Raw genomic sequence first — 15842 nt, 5'->3', positions numbered from 1 at the left:
GGGGCATGAAAAAGGGCAAAGCCCATGTGATGTCACTAGGCTGACCAAACCCCATTGGAAGCACAGCTACAGCAGCAGCAGAATTCTTCCATTGACTCAGCGACCGTCTCTCAGAAAGGCGGGTTTACTACAGTGATGGAAAAACCTCTGTTGACCCTACAATGCTACACCCTGGGGGCAGAGCCTCAGAAAGGGTAGAGTCTCAGGGAGAAGGGGCAGGGCTAGGGGGCTATCCTCCCCCAACCAGCCCTCTGCCACGCCCAGGCCTCTGGCCGCGATTAAAAGGCCCAGGGCTCCAGCCACTGCTGTTGCCATGATAGTAGAAGTTGTGGCTCAGAGCCCTGGGTCCTTTTAAATCACTAGGCCCCAGAGCAACCGCTTGCTTTATCCCTAGAGTTACCAGATGGTTTCAACAAAAATACCAGACACACTTGACATGACCTCACAATCTACATGACATCTGATTTAGAAAATACCGGACATTTCTATTGTCTCATTTCTATTGTCTCAATTTGTTTCCCAAACAGAAAGCTCAACTACTGGACTGTCCGGTCCAAAACCCGATACCTGGTAACCCTCTTTGTCCCCTCATTGGCGGCCCTGACTGAATGTAAATCTGTAAATGGAATCTGTCCCATCTTGAGGACTCTCCTTCTTCCCCACCACCCCTACAAATATCATTCAGTTCTGTGGAGATCTGGAAGCCTATTTTTGCCACCTCTGCCTAAAGGAATATTTCCAACACACCGATGTACAACACACTGACCTTGCTGATCTACTCATTTTCTCTTTTTCTCCACTCCTCTTCATTTTTTTTCCCCTCCCTCCCCCCTTTCCCTTATTTATTCCTGGATTTGGACATCCAACACTCCGGTCATCTGAAGAAGTGGGCTGTGCCCACGAAAGCTCATGATACCATCAATATGTTTTGTTAGTCTATAAAGTGCTACCAGACCACTGGTTGTTTTTTAAGTTTTTCCTGTTACAGACTAACTTGGCTACCCCTGTGAAACTTCTGAATGTAAATATTCTGCCTTAGTTGCACTATCCTCACATCCTACCAGGTGTAGGTGACCCCTGCCTGGCTCCTAGTGTGAAGTAAGGTCAAAGTGGGGTATAAAACACTTCTTCTCAGAATGGTAGCACTTGACACTCATTGTGACGAGTAAAGATATGCGATTACAAATGGCTGAAGAAGTGCCCAGGGGACAAAAGGTGTGATTATTCACTCGCTCCTGCCAGTTCTACACCAGCATTACTCCACTGATTTCAGGAGAGATATTCCTGATATACACCAGCGAAAGCAAATGAAGATGCAGGCCGAGTTTCTATGGTAAAATGAGGTCCACACATGGAAAGGGTTTGAGAACCCGTGCCCTAACCATTATGCCTGCTGGAATGCAGAGTGTGCATCAGGGAGACAGATGTCCTGGGCTCTTCTCCCACCTCGGTTAGATTGCTTCCCAAACTGTTCCTGTGATGCTCAGCTCCAGTACAGAGACACGATTGCATCCCCTCTGCTATATTACAGTCCACCTGGGCACTGTGTGGCAACCTCTGGGGTTTGAAGCTTGTCCAGGTGCCTCTTTGCTGAGCTATTTGTATTTCATTTGAGAATTCACCACAGGTGGTTTGATAGTAAAATTATCCCACTTGTTTTGTGTGCGCCTGGTTCTGTATCCATAACAACATTCATTCATCCCAAGGGGCTCATACGCCTCTGCTACCTACAGCACTCGGGTCTTTTCATTAGTTCTTAGGGACAGATTTGAGTAGGTGAGCAGCCTGATTGTACATATGATTAAGTGTAACAGAGATTTTAGCAGGGGGGATATAAGGAAGCAGCACTGGAACAGTGAAGTGATCTCAGCCACAGAGAACAAAGATGACATCCACTTTCAGATTAATGGCCTCATTCCTCTCCAAGGACCTTGTATGAATATCAAGATTGGCCCATAGTCAACTTAATTGATTGACAAGCGGCAGGTAGATAGGTGATGAGTTCGCGAATGGGCAGACACTTGCTTCTCCACGTGGTAACAGGAGTGGAAGCACAAGGTAGTAGAGTGGCGTGGTAAATGAGAATTTATACAACCTATAGATATCTTATTTGCTTCAACCTTCTGTATCATAAATGCCATAATAACTCTCCCTATAATAAATGCCATACATAGCAATTTAGAAGTTGCAAAGATGAACCAGCAAAGGCTAGCCCCATGGTGGCTATAACTGCTACTGCCATAGTGAACTAGCCACACTCGACCAGCCAAATAGCCACTAGTGGTTAGTGTGTTGGACACCATGGGGTTAGGCTTTTACTGTCTTGAGCTATAACCTTGTGTCCAACTTGGTGGCTGCAGTGGAATTCTAAATAGCTCTATTTCCAGTCTGTAGATACTTGATGCTATCTTCCAGGTTGCACCACAACATAAAACCAAAGCTCAGTTTACCCTAAGCCTTCTCAAGTCTGGACCTGATACTGCTGCCACTGATCAAAATCCAGATCAGATTCTCAGTGGTACCCTGATTTCAGAGATGCTGGATCAGAGCCTACATCACCAAACCATGGATGTGCTTGGAGGATGGGAATACATGTAAATATTCACCAAACTGCTGCACTCCAAAGTGTTTCAGATCTGAGCTAATCTACCCATGTATCCATTGTGGCATTTATAAAGCAGCAGTATAGATATACAGAGAGTGGGGGGAGGTAATAAGTTTTATTGACCAACTTTTAGTGAAAGAGACGAGCTTTTGAGTTTTCACTGAGCTGTTCTTCAGGTCTACGTAAGCTTGAAAGTTTGTCTCTTTCACCAACAGAAGATGGTTCAATAAAAGATATTATCTCATTCACCTTGTCTTTCAAATATCCTGGGACCCACACAGCTTACAACATGGAAAATGTATAGAAATACAGTGAGGCTCCGCTGTATAAACTACTTAGCATTAAAATTTAAACCCAAAGAGATCTGCTTCTGTGAGTCCTTATAGCCACATGCAGTCCCACAGAAGTTACATAAGAACATAAGAACGGCCGTACTGAGTCAGACCAAAGGTCCATCTAGCCCAGTAGCCTGTCTGCCGACAGTGGCCAGTACCAGGTGCACAAGAGAGGGTGGACCGAAGATAATGATCAAGCGATTTGTCTCCTGCCATCCTTCTCCAGCCTCTGACAAACAGAGGCCAGGGACACCATTTCTATCCCCTGGCTAATAGCCTTTTATGGACCTAACCTCCATGAAATTATCTAGCTTCTCTTTAAACTCTGTTATAGTCCTAGCCTTCACAGCCTCCTCTGGCAAGGAGTTCCACAGGTTGACTACACACTGTGTGAAGAAGAACTTTCTTTTATTAGTTTTAAACCTGCTATCCATTAACTTCATTTGGTGTCCTCTAGTTCTTCTATTATGGGAACTAAAAAATAACTTTTCTTTATTCGCCCTCTCCATACCACTCATGATTTTATAGACCTCTATCATATCCCCCCTCAGTCTCCTCTTTTCTAAACTGAAAAGTCCCAGTCGCTTTAACCTCTCTTCATATGGGACCCGTTCCAAAGTTAGATCACACTGCAAGACTGGGTCCCACATGAATTACTCTAGAGACTCCTACCAACCACATGATGGTTATCAGATGGGCATGGATGTGTGTATGCATATTTATATATATTTCATGCTTACATTATCAGGGCTGGCTCTAGGCACCAGCAAGGCAAGCATGTGCTTGGGGTGGCACATTTCCAGGGGTGGCATTCCAGCCATACTTGTGTGTACTGTGCCTCCCCTGTTCTGCCCCCCATCCAAAGTCACCTGCCAGCACCAGCCCTTTCCACGCGCCCCCCCCATGCGGGGAGGTCCCAGTGCCCAGGCAGGTGCCCTATAGCCCTGCAGCTCCACGGGCAGCGCTGCCTGAGTCTCTTTCCTGTGGGGCCAGGAGTTGCGTGTGCCTCACTGCACGTTCTGATTGACCAGCCAGAGCCACATCACAGACCTGGCAGGGCCCTGTGGGGCAAATAGGAAGGGGAGGGGCACAAAGCCCTGCAGGGGGTCATGGTGCATGGGCGTTCACTTAGAGGAGGTGGCCAGGGAGCCCCAGCCCCTCTGCTTCTCCCCAACCGGTCACCGTGCTTGGCCGCGCAGGGCAGCAGCATCTCCCCGGCTTCCAAAGGGGAAACTGAGGCAGCAGGGAAGCGACTTGCTCCAGGCCAGCCGACGGCAGGGCCAGGGACAGAACCCAGGCATCTGGGCTCCATTCAGAGCCGGTCCTGGTCTCAGGCCGAGCTCTTATCCCCGTGGCGGGCTGTGCTGGGCCAGATCCTGCGGCTAGGGCCAAGCGCGCTGAGCAGAACACCCCCTTCCTCCGCACTGGGGGCCTAAGCCATGGCCAGAGCTGCCCCTGCTCTGGGTCTGGGTCAGGGTCACTGCCAACAAAAAGGGAGTGGGGGGGGCAGCCAACATTTTTTTTGCTTGGGCGGCAAAAAACCTAGAGCATATTATGTTTTTCATCTATATAATATGTAGATGTCCCCCTTGTGTTATTCAAATAGCAGGTAAATAGAGAATTTGTGTAAGATTTTAAATCATATATATACACTGTCAAATCCATTTTAAATATAGACGCAATGCCCACAGTTAACATATGGCAGATGCATTTAATTTCTGCATAGCAGCTACATATTGCTATCCCATAGGTCCAGAATGCCGACATTTGTGAGTTTGCTGGTCCTCTCTCCACCCTCTGAGATGCAAGATGGATACATGCCCCAGATGCTTTCCTGGGGCAGAGTAACAAAGCTTTCTTCTCCTGCCCTCCACTGAGTCCCGAAAGCATGGGTTCCTGGCAGACAGCATGTCGCAGAAGAAACCAATAGACTGTATCTGCACCTAGAGCCCTGGGCCCACCTCTCAGGTGTGAATTTAGTTCGACCTAAATTTTAAGTGTAGACTGAGCTTTAATCTCTAGGAGCTATAAGAAGCTGATTCTGCAGCCCTGGCTCTGGTAGAAGTTGGCAGGTCTTATTGCAGAATGCAATAAGTGTTTGTCATTTTCGTACTGAATGTATCACTGTATCACTAGTAAACCTCAGAAATTTCCAGCAGCTGCTTGTTATGGGCAGCCTGTCATTCTATATTCCATTCTATATTACTCACCATAGCTTTTTAGTGTTTTAGTATTGTTTATGTTTTTAAAAACGTAGACATGGTAAGACTGCAAAGGGACCACGTGGCCAAAAGGGTGAACAACCCCTGATAAAGATAAACAAGAAGAATGGGGTTTTTTTTGTCATAGTGGAACCACTCTGGTGTGTAACAAAGGGCAGCAAAGTTGGGCTTTGTGGAGCAGAAAGCTGTGATTTCTCTCCCTTTTTTCCCCATAAAGTTCCTAATGGCCATGCCAGAGACACAGGAACAACAGTTAAAGACCATGGATTTGTTACAATGTCATAGGGAACAATCCTTCCCCGGGGGAGAATGATCTAGGTGATCTAGTCCTGTGTTTTTTGTGTGTCTTTTATTCTTCCCTTAATGCTAGGCACTCCTATATCATGTTGCATCTGCGTCACTAGTGATACTAACAGAAAAGCAGTTTTACCATGAACGCAGTATGGCTATAAACCATTGATGGGCAAATATTGGGCCACCAGCTGGCTCCAGTTCACTGCCACCGCTATATTTACCTCTGCAGGTCTGGGTAATTGCACTCCCATTGGCTGTGGATCACTGTTCCTGGCCAATGGGAGCTGCAGGAAGTGGTATCTCAGTCTGTGCCACTTCCTGCAGCTCCCATTGGCTGGGAATGGTGATCCGCAGCCAATGGGAGCTGCAATCTTCCATTCCTGAAGAGGTGCAGATAAATAGAGCGGCATTGGCCTGCCAGGGGCTAACCTGGGCAAACCGCCATCATTTTATTGCCCACTCCTGCTGTAAACTGTGCAGTCTGTCAGTGGAAGGTGCTGTTGGGTATAACTGAGACTTACCTTTTGTGCTCTTCGCTTGTCAGCTCTCTGATTTTGATGATAAATTCGGCTGAAGTTGGAAACTATAACTGGGACAGGCAGAGCAATGACCAGCACCCCGCTCAGCGAGCAAATGGAGCCAAATATCTTCCCAGCAATCGTCTTGGGCACCATGTCGCCATAACTAGAGGGAAAGAAGACAAAAAGAGGGCCCTCTCCTTTAGACAAAGCCAGCGCTGCCAAGAGCCTGTGTAATTTCACTGAGCATGCAGATAAAGGTCAAGCGGGAGAGTAAAGTCTAATAACCAACAATAGCAACCTCTGGTCTCTTGGTGCATTTCACCCCACACAATCCTACTAGTACCACCACAGGAAAAGTATGGCTGGATATTCAAAGAGAGGGTCTTGATAACAGCCAGCCTCAGGCCTGGAAGAGGAGCCTTACCAAACATTTAGAATAGCTGCCTCTTGGTCTCAATGAATATATAGTCAGACACTGTAACTGCAGTTTTCAGAAGGACTGGTTCCTATTAGGTCCACAGCTAAAGAGAATGGCAGTGCTATGTCATGGCTTATGCATGAGATGATCATTCGCAAAGATCAGGAAGGAGTTTCCCTACGATATGCAGCATTATGCTATCGGCCAGCTGCATTATGGTTTGCATTTGCTGTTCCTATGATTGTCTGAAGTACAGGTGTTGGCCAGAGCTGGAGGTAGGATGCTGGACAGGATGACCAGGAACTGAATCTGTGTAGCAAATCACATACAACAGAGGGACCTGATTTACCATCTTTTGTACATGGGTGTCATGCTACTGGTGTCTGTGGAGTTACCCCTAATTTACCCCCTGGTAGGGCAGAAGAGAATCAGGCCTTTTTACCCTAACAAATGACGGAAAATCTAGGATTTTGAGTTCTTCAGAGTGACTGAAACCCCAAGTTAGGATTGCTGCTGGGCCTACCTTAGAAACTCAACCCTGAGTTTATGTTTATTGATGGATTCCCTAAGGGTTGACAAGGGAACCTGAAGTAAACCTGGGTAGATTTATATATTTATCTAAAAACTCCGGTGACTAGATTCAGAAATGGCTGATGGATTTAAACCCCAAACGAAATCAGAAACTCTTGGGCTTTGCTTATTACCTCTCCTGAGGTATGTGCCAGTCCATCTGCAAATCTGACAGCCGGGGGTCATGGGATAGAAGGGGGCGTGCTTGGTGGGACGCAGCTGTGACTTGCTATTCCAGTCCATTACGCTCAGTCTAGCCACACTAGTGCTTGAGGGACCTTCGTGAGCTTTCTTTCCTGGCTGAAAGGTGAATAGGCCATTTGGCCCAATATCTGACATAAAAGATCATGACAGGTTCTTCTCTGGGCTACTGCCCTCCTTTGTCTTCAGCAAATGGCTCTATTTCAGGCCAGGCAGGCCAAGGGACAGCAGCCTCCCACCTCTCTGTAGTATTTCCAGTTTTCTGAATTTTCTGTAATTGCCTTGTACGGCTGGCGGAAGTTTAATTGAACCGCACAGAAGCCTTTTTCTGGATTCACCTGCCGTCAGTGTGCTAAAGCCCCATGTGATGGCTTTAATCAATAAATCATTCTTTGTCTATTAACTTTTTAGACACTGCCTTATATAAAGATAGTTTAAAGGCTCTTGTTAAGCAATGACCCCTTCTGCCTCATTTGAGGCTGTCAAGATGCTTTTTTTTTCTTTTTCCCCTGCTGCCCTCCGACACAGTAGAATTGCAAATTAATCATATGCCTCAAATATGACCTGCTGGATAGAAACAGCCCTTCTGTACCTCTGCAGAAAAGATGAGAACTCTCTGACGCATGCTTGGTGAATTCGGTTTAGTATGTTCGTATGCCCCGATTACAATCTGCTCTGTTACTCAAGGCTTCAAAGGAAATGCTATCAAAGGGTCAGACCAGCATCATGTGTGGAGAGGGTGCTAGCTTAAGATAGGTTTACCTTCACTTGGACAAACACTAGAAATATCCTGCAAGGAGCAATCTTGCACCAGCTGCAGCAGGCTGGATTGGAATGAGACTTAATAGGTTTTCTTCAATGCTGACTCCTGTATGCATCTACCCAGCTGAATTGTCTGGGCACAGAATGTTGGTGAATTCAGCCCTCTGCATTTGCATGGCACTTTCCACGCAAAGGCAGAGAAGTTACTGGGATTTGGTGTCTTTCAATATAAAGGGATGCTGATAACTGAAAAAGTCTCAGGTAACTCAAGATGTTGCTCTTTTCCTTCCTCTCCCATCCCATTCCTTTACCTTTCTGCTCTTCTAACTACCTCTCTCCTCATTCTTCATTTATTTTGGAGGATATTTTCAGTAAAGTATCAGTTTAAAAGACAAAGAGAAAGAAAAAGGAGAAGCTGGGATTTTATTTGCTAACTCTGCATTGAAGTAAGAGCCAACAAAGCAGCAAAAAGAACTTGAACATTTCTATGCTGCTGATTGTTAAAGAAAAATTTAGCCATTCATTAAAAGGCCTGTATATCCATCCATTCTCATATCACTGTAATGCTTAACATGGTCTCTGTGACCTGCTGGATATGTGCTCTGCAGAATGAGTAAATGTAGCAACTCCAAGGTAACTTTTTTCTCAGGGACTATGACTGCTGTGTTCCTATTGACTACATGCATGTCTCTGAGAACCCAGACAAGGTCATGTGTTGTTGCAACAATGTTCAAACCTGTACCTGCACTTCATTCATTCATTAATTCTGGAGGCAGAGCAGTACTGTGATGTTGCAAGGAGAAACTCTTCCTGGAAACTGGTGGAGTAGCTCTATGATTTAAAGGACCTCCTGTGTTTAGTAAAAGTTTAGCATGCATTCATACTAGCCAAGTGGGTGTTTCATTATACAACATCCTCCCACTGCAACCAAGGGAGAAGTTTTCCGTTTGGATTGTTTTTCCTCTTGCTGTGCCAACCCCTCCAAAGTGAATTTAAGCAGCATCATTTGGAACAAATCATGCATCTCTGAGCTCACATATGGAGCTTCTATCAAACATTCCTGGTCGGGGCAGGGTTTCAAAGCATATTTTAATGACAGAGCACTTGTAATGTCTACAGGCAAGTCTAAAGCAAGGCAAGACATTATGCATCTGGTATAATTTCTGCGTCTCTGGGGAAGTGGAAAAGAAGGACTTGGTTTGCAGTTATGAAACGATTACCCTCTCCCAAAGGAAAGACATTGCTGAACCAGTGTCTACACATTAGGTTATGCTGCAGCAGGTGCTTTGCATATCACAAAATTGCAGACTGCTGTAAGGAAGCAAGTGTGGATTTGAATCACTGAGGGTACGTCTACACTACAACGTGAATTCGAACTAACTTAGTTCGAATTAGTTAATTCGAACTAAGCTAATTCGAACTAACAGATCCAGACTAAAAAACTAGTTCGAATTAGTGTTTTGCTAATTCGAACTAGCATGTCCACATTAAGTGGACCCTGAACCAGGCTTAAGGATGGCCGGAAGCAGTGCCGGCAGGGCATCAGATGAGGACTTAGAGCGTGGAGATGCTGTCTCAGGCTAGCCGAGGGCTGTGATTAAAGGGTCCCGACCCCCACCCCGGACAGACAGTTCTCAGGGGTGCCCCACTTGCAAAGCAGTCCTGGCTTGGATTGCCCGGAGTACCCACACTGGGCACATCACAGCACTCGGCCATCAGCCCGGCTGCACTTGCCGCAAGCTACCATCTGGGGAGAGGGGGCAATTGGGGGGCTGCAGGAGAGCTTCCACCCCCAGAAGCCCGCAGAGCCAGCCCAGTCCTCCCCATCGGGGGCGCATACCCCATTCCTCCCTCACCTCCTTCCACTTACCCTTCCCTAGCCCCTCTTCTTGATGTACAAAATAAAGGACAATTGTGTTCAAAAATGGAATCTGTCTTTATTGAACAAAACTGGGGGAGACTGGGAAAAGGAGGTAGGAGAGGGGAAGAGAGAGGGTGGGAAAGGGGAGGGCAACTAAAATGATCAGGGGTTGGGAACAGGTTCCATATGAAGAGAGGCTAAAGAGACTGGGACTTTTCAGCTTAGAAAAGAGGAGACGGAGGGGGGACAGGATAGAGGTCTCTAAAAGCAGGAGTTGGGTGGAGAGGGTGCATACAGAAAAGTTCTTCATTAGTTCCCATAAAGAAGGACTAGAGGACACCAAAGGAAAGGAGTGGGTAGCAGGCTTCAGACTAGTAACAGAAAGTTGTTCTTCACAAAGCAAAGAGTCAACCTGTGGAACTCCTTGCTGCAGGAGGCTGTGAAGGCTAGAACTAGAACAGAGTTTAAAGGGAAGTGAGATCAAGTCATGGAGGTTGGGTCCATGGAGTGCTATTAGCCAGGGGGTAGGAGTGGTGTCCCTGCCCAAGGTTTGTGGAAAGGCTGGAGAGGGATGGCACGAGACAAATGGCTTGGTCACTGTCTTCGGTCCATCCCCTCCAGGGTCCCTAGGGTTGGCCGCTGTCGGCAGACAGGCTACTGGGCTAGATGGACCTTTGGTCTGACCCAGTACGGCCATTGTAAGCTCAGGGCTCAGGGTCGGGGGTCTCACTTGACTCCCTTGATTCTCTTGCACACCTGCTCCTGGGTGTCCAGGCTGGCAGCTCTCCTGCCCTAGACGGACACTTTCCTGTGCCTAGTGCGGAGATCGTGGACGAGGTCCATGATGTCTGCACTAGCCCAGGCGGGTGCCTGCCTCTTGAGGTCCCGGGCAATCTCCCGGGAGCCGCCAGCCTGATCCCAGGAAGAGGGGGAGGGCTGGGGGACATTGGGTGTGTGGCTCGATCCGTGCCAGGTGCAGGGTCTGCTGGCTGGGTGCTGGCAGGCTTGCACCTGGCATGGGCACTGTAGCCAGCCCGTGCCCCTTTAAGGGCTCCGGGGCCGGGAGGGGGGCAGACGAGTTTCCCTGGTGGTGCCCAGAGTGGCCACCAGGGAAACCTGGGGAGGGCTAGCCTCCCACTAGTTCGAATTAAGGGGCTACACACCCCTTAATTCGAGCTAGTAAATTCGAACTAGGCTTAATCCTCGTGGAATGAGGATTACCTAGTTCGAACTAAGCACTCCGTTAGTTCGAATTAAATTCGAACTAACGGAGCGCTAGTGTAGCGCCTATGAAAGTTAGTTCGAACTAACGTCTGTTAGTTCGAACTAACTTTGTAGTGTAGACATACCCTGAGGGAGTGCATGCTAACTGAGGCACTGCTGAGATAAAAATGTGGGTTTGGTACCCAGGCCATGGATACTGCCCTTATCTCCACTAACTCTTCAGGAAACAAGTACAGGTTGAGTCTCTCTAGTCCGGCATCCTCGGGACCTGACCAGTGCCAAATCAGAGTATCTGCTGAACCCCGGGAGGTCAATATTGTCTAGCAGCATTACCAACACCTCCACCGCATGTTGGGCTCTTAGAAGACATTTTGGTGTAGCTTAGAGCTAAATTATAGCACAGAACTTGGAGAGCCAGGACTGGTGGCTGCAAACAAACTTTATAGGACTGTGGAAAACCTGGACACACCCATGATCTGTGAACCTCCCCCTAACTCAAATCATGTGGAAGCACAGATGTTGCTGGACCAGAGGGTGCCGGACTAGAGTGGTTCAGCTTGTAACTGTATGAACTTCAGTATGATTGTCTTTTGATTGTGTATGGTTCAGTCCAGAATACAGAGAAGAAAACTTGTTTCAGGTTATGCCAGTGATTTATAAACCTTCATTTCCCAGCCGGATTTGCAATGCAGATGACCTCATGTTTTTGAGAGCTGGCATTCTGTTAAAGCAGCTGCAGCTACCAAAAAAGAAAAAAAAATCACACAAAAATCCCTAAACCCTCTTATTTTCTCACATGTCACAATCAATTTACTATCAACAATGCAGTTGTTTGTTTATTGGGCATTATCAGAGGGCCATAAATGTATCATTTTCAAATGCAGAACATTCACTGCTTCTTCCTTATTCTTCAGGGTAGAGAACAATGAATAAATACTCTTCAGTCCCATTCTGAATTGCAAAGCCACATGCTTATTTCTAGATGGCAGGTGACGTGGGTTAATTTGTGGGTTATCAAGGGAGCAGCAAAAGATATCGCAATAGATGATTGTCTTGTTGCTTCTTGGGAAACCAGGGAAGTGAGATGGGGTCTCCTGTGATAATTCTTTCATAGAATTATAGAACTGGAAGGGACCTCGAGAGGTCATCGAGTCCAGTCCCCTGCCCTCATGGTTGGACCAAGCACCATCTATCATCCCTGACAGGTGTCTGTCTGACCTGCTCTTAAACATTGATGGAGATTCCGCAACCTCTATAGGAAGTTTGTTTCAGTGATTAACCACCCTGACAGTTAGGAAGTTTTTCCTAATGTCCAACCTAAACCTCCCTTGCTACAGTTTAAACCCATTTCTTCTTGTACTATCCTCAGAGGCTAAGAGAATAATTTTTCTCTCTCTGTGTAACAACCTTTTGGGTACTTGAAAGCTGTTGTCATGTCCCCTCTAGTGGCCTATCTGGCCTTGACTGTTAAGATGTTGGGCTGTAACTTGAAAAGCATGCTGGCCTTGTCTCTCTTTAAGGCAGCCGTGCAATCTCACGGCTCACTAGCCCTCCGTGGCTGTTTTGGGTTTTACCGAAGTCCCAGCAGAATGGAAAGGTTCCAAGTTTTGATTTCAGTACCTTTTCTGGCATGCTAGTCAGTCTGTCAGGAATGCGAACCTGGTGCCAGAGCATTTTTGCATGTGTCTTTCAGGCCTGCTGACAGGGGAGTACAGGCGGCAACTGTCCCGGGGCCTAGCGATGCAAAATGGCACGGAGCACTTGGCCACCCCGGCTTCTACTGCCATAGCCCCAGGTGCTATAAAATGCGGCTGGAGCACTGTGAGGTGTGCGCCAGGCAGCACCGAGGGCTGCCTTGCCTCAGCCCCACCCCTTCTGCCTGAGGCCCCGCCCTTCTGTGGGCATGAAGCAAGACCCTCTTCCCTTTGCCTGGCTGCCTACCCATGCTGTCAGCTCCACTGGTCTCTTTCCGTGCTTAACTGCAAAGCTGTGCCTTGAACAAGGGGTGCAAAACCATGGGGGAACTAGGGAATATGTCCTGACTTTGGGCACAGCTCCAAGCATAAATTGAGCAGCTGAGGAGAAAACCTAGGATGCAGATTCTCAGGGCACTCAGATACAACACTTTTCTTTGGTATGCAGGTTCGAGAGGTAGGTGATGGGCTTTGGAGCAGATCCTTAAGACCAGCACTCCCTGTAAGCTGAGCACTTGTGCAGCCTCTGAGAAGAGATTCAGATACTGCCCAGATGATTAGCACAGCACTCACAGCTCAGATGTGTTTCTACTGGTGGTGTACATTTGCACATCCCTCAGTGCACATAAAAATTATTCCGCACATGGATGATAACAATCTGTACAGGGATGGAAAAGATTAGTGGGAACATTGCTTAAGACTACAGTTGCTGCTACTCCATTTCCAGCATGTGAGTCTAGTGCAATATTAATTGCTACAGTGACAACTTGCTTTCTTCCCCATGAGGTGCTAATGGCCTTGTGGCATATTTATAATTGAGATGCCAAATAATCAAAAAATATTGTTTTCCAATGAGCATTAATTCGGCATTTTAAACCCAAACCTTCCCTTTTTTTCTGACGAGATTCAGAGAACCTCAGCCAACCCCATTAATTTGTTTGCTAAGAAGGGGAAAAGACTTCTGCAGAAAGTACATTTTAGGTAATTCTTCAATAACCTCACCAGGATAGCAAGATGATAAAAGAGTTAGGTTATGATGAATGGCCAGAGGGCCTTAAGAAGAACTTGGAACATACAGAGCAGCACCAGTCTGTGGATTCACCTTGGCCATATAAAGCACTCCTGTCACAGAGAGGAAGGCTGCCCTTAGATTTAAGGCCCTGGACTCTAGCTCAAAATACCTCTGTTACATTTTTGGATCTGTTGTAGACTTCTTTCTGTGACCTTGGGTAAATAGTGTAATCTCTCTGTGCCTCAGTTCTCTGCCTCTGAAATAGCAATGAATAACCCCCTTTGTCTGCTTGGTGCTTTTCGATGAGAAGGTCTTTAGAGAAGTGAGTGTCTCTGATTATGTGCCAACCCAGCACTCAGTATCATGGGGCTTCAAGGTGCTTTTGTGAAGCAAATAATAATGACAGTGGGACAGAAGTCTGTAGTTAATACAGCCCTGCAAATGGCTCCAGGCATATCCAGAGAGCTGAGCTGCAAATTGGCTGCATTAGATGTAAAGCATGTCTAAACATATGTACTGTTTAATGGCTAGACTGTTTTCGATGGTTACACTTGCTAGAATTCATGCTGTTCCACTTACTCACTTCATTACATTAGGCACCTCTGATGTAGGCCAAAAAATGGCCTGTATTTGTGTATGTGGGGATATATAGACCTGCTGGATTACTCAGTAGGGTGCAAATAGAGTCTTGCCTTTCTCCTTGATGGGGTCTAAAGAAAATGTTACTGAGGCCTTCCCTGTTGTAGCTAACATGGGTGTTTGGGTTGCTTTTGATGGATTAGTGCTTTGCTGAAACATCTAGCATTGGCATAAGTAACTGAAAATTGATTCCACAGTAAATCAGCTAAGGTTGAAAATATGAAAGCTATTTTTTTGGCTAAGTTGGCAGGTATCGAAAGCTGCTCTTTACTACAGAATTCTTTACTCTGCGATGTTGCTCAGGCCAGGTCTACACTAAAGGCAAAGATCAAATCAAAATACGCAACTCCAACGATGTTAGTTATGTAGCTGGAGTTGATGTATCTTGATTTGAGTTTCCTCATCATCCCCACAGTGGGAGGCCAATGGGAGGAGATGCTTCCATCCGCTTCCCTTACTCCTTGCAGGAGCATGAGTACTGGTGCTGATGGTGGTGCCGTCTGAGTTTGATTTAGCGGGTCTTTACTAGATCAGTCATGGCAGGGTCAATCTTCCCTGGAGTGAAGACATGGCCTCAGTTTACTTTAGCAGTGCTGCTATCCATCTCCATAGTATTCAGGTGCCCTCCATGTAAAACCAATAGAAATAACAAAGTCCTTAGTAGGTTCTATGGAACTTCTGGTGTTTCTCCCTTTTGGGGATGTTTTCTGTTCGGCAATAGGTGGGGGATTTTTTAAAATTTTATTAACACCCTCATTTGTGTTTGCTTGGATGTTTATTGGGCAAAAGGGAGTATTGTGAGCATGATTCTTAGGATGGTAAAGCTCTTCCAAAGAGGAAGGTTTAGCAGTGGTTGCTAAAGATGGTCAGAATCTGGAGTTACCTGGTCACCTCTGAAAGTTTTTTTTTTCCACTGCCAGATCCCCTCAACAAAGAAGGCACTGTCTCTGGCTCTCAGATGCTGTGTCCAGGGCTTGGGGCTGCACAGCTCCCAGGGGAGTGCAGCTGTTGTGCTGGCTCACAGACTGAAATCTGATCTTCAGTGTAGCAGGGCGTGAGCCACTAATTGCTGAGAAAATTAGAACTAAATCCTGAAACTGATGCTGGAAACTGACCAGGAGCCAGGAGAAGGGCTTGAGCATGTGCCAGATGTGCTTGTGATGGCCTAGGCCGAAGAGGAGATGGGCAGCTGCATCCTGCCATTTCTGGAACCTGTGAATCGATCCACTTCAGACACAGTGAGTTACATTAGCACAGGCTGGCAGCCAAGAAGTCAGGGATCCCTTGGTCCAGGGCCTCATCCTGGTGAAGTTTCCTGGCCAGCTGGAGGAGAAAGCAAAGCAGTTTGGGAGACTGATGCTACCTGCTCTGCTATAATGCGTGAGGAACCACATATGACTCCAAGATGTCCCACCACTCTGATGACTGGGAGCTGTGCCAGAGGTAAAGACATCTCTGTGAGGATGTCAAAGCGTTTCCCTTTT

The 15842-nt window shown here is 46.8% G+C and overlaps 1 protein-coding gene and 1 long non-coding RNA gene across 2 annotated transcripts in view; one reads left to right on the top strand and one right to left on the bottom strand.

Annotated features, from left to right (window-relative positions):
- The window catches only part of KCND3 (potassium voltage-gated channel subfamily D member 3), a 247524-nt gene that overhangs the window by 46918 nt on the left and 184764 nt on the right, over positions 1-15842 (bottom strand). The window contains exon 3 of the mRNA XM_075910074.1: positions 5978-6140. Within this exon, the coding sequence (XP_075766189.1) occupies positions 5978-6140 (163 nt within the window). The remainder of the gene's footprint in view (positions 1-5977; positions 6141-15842) is intronic.
- LOC112545088 (uncharacterized) overlaps positions 1-15842 on the top strand; it is a 121878-nt gene that overhangs the window by 29423 nt on the left and 76613 nt on the right. The gene's annotated exons all lie outside the window — the stretch shown is intronic.

This window comes from Pelodiscus sinensis, chromosome 27, assembly GCF_049634645.1.
Source record: "Pelodiscus sinensis isolate JC-2024 chromosome 27, ASM4963464v1, whole genome shotgun sequence".
NCBI classification, from domain to species: Eukaryota; Metazoa; Chordata; order Testudines; family Trionychidae; genus Pelodiscus; species Pelodiscus sinensis.
The sequence above is the reverse complement of the archived record's forward strand: the minus strand, read 5'-3'. Positions and strand labels throughout refer to the sequence as shown.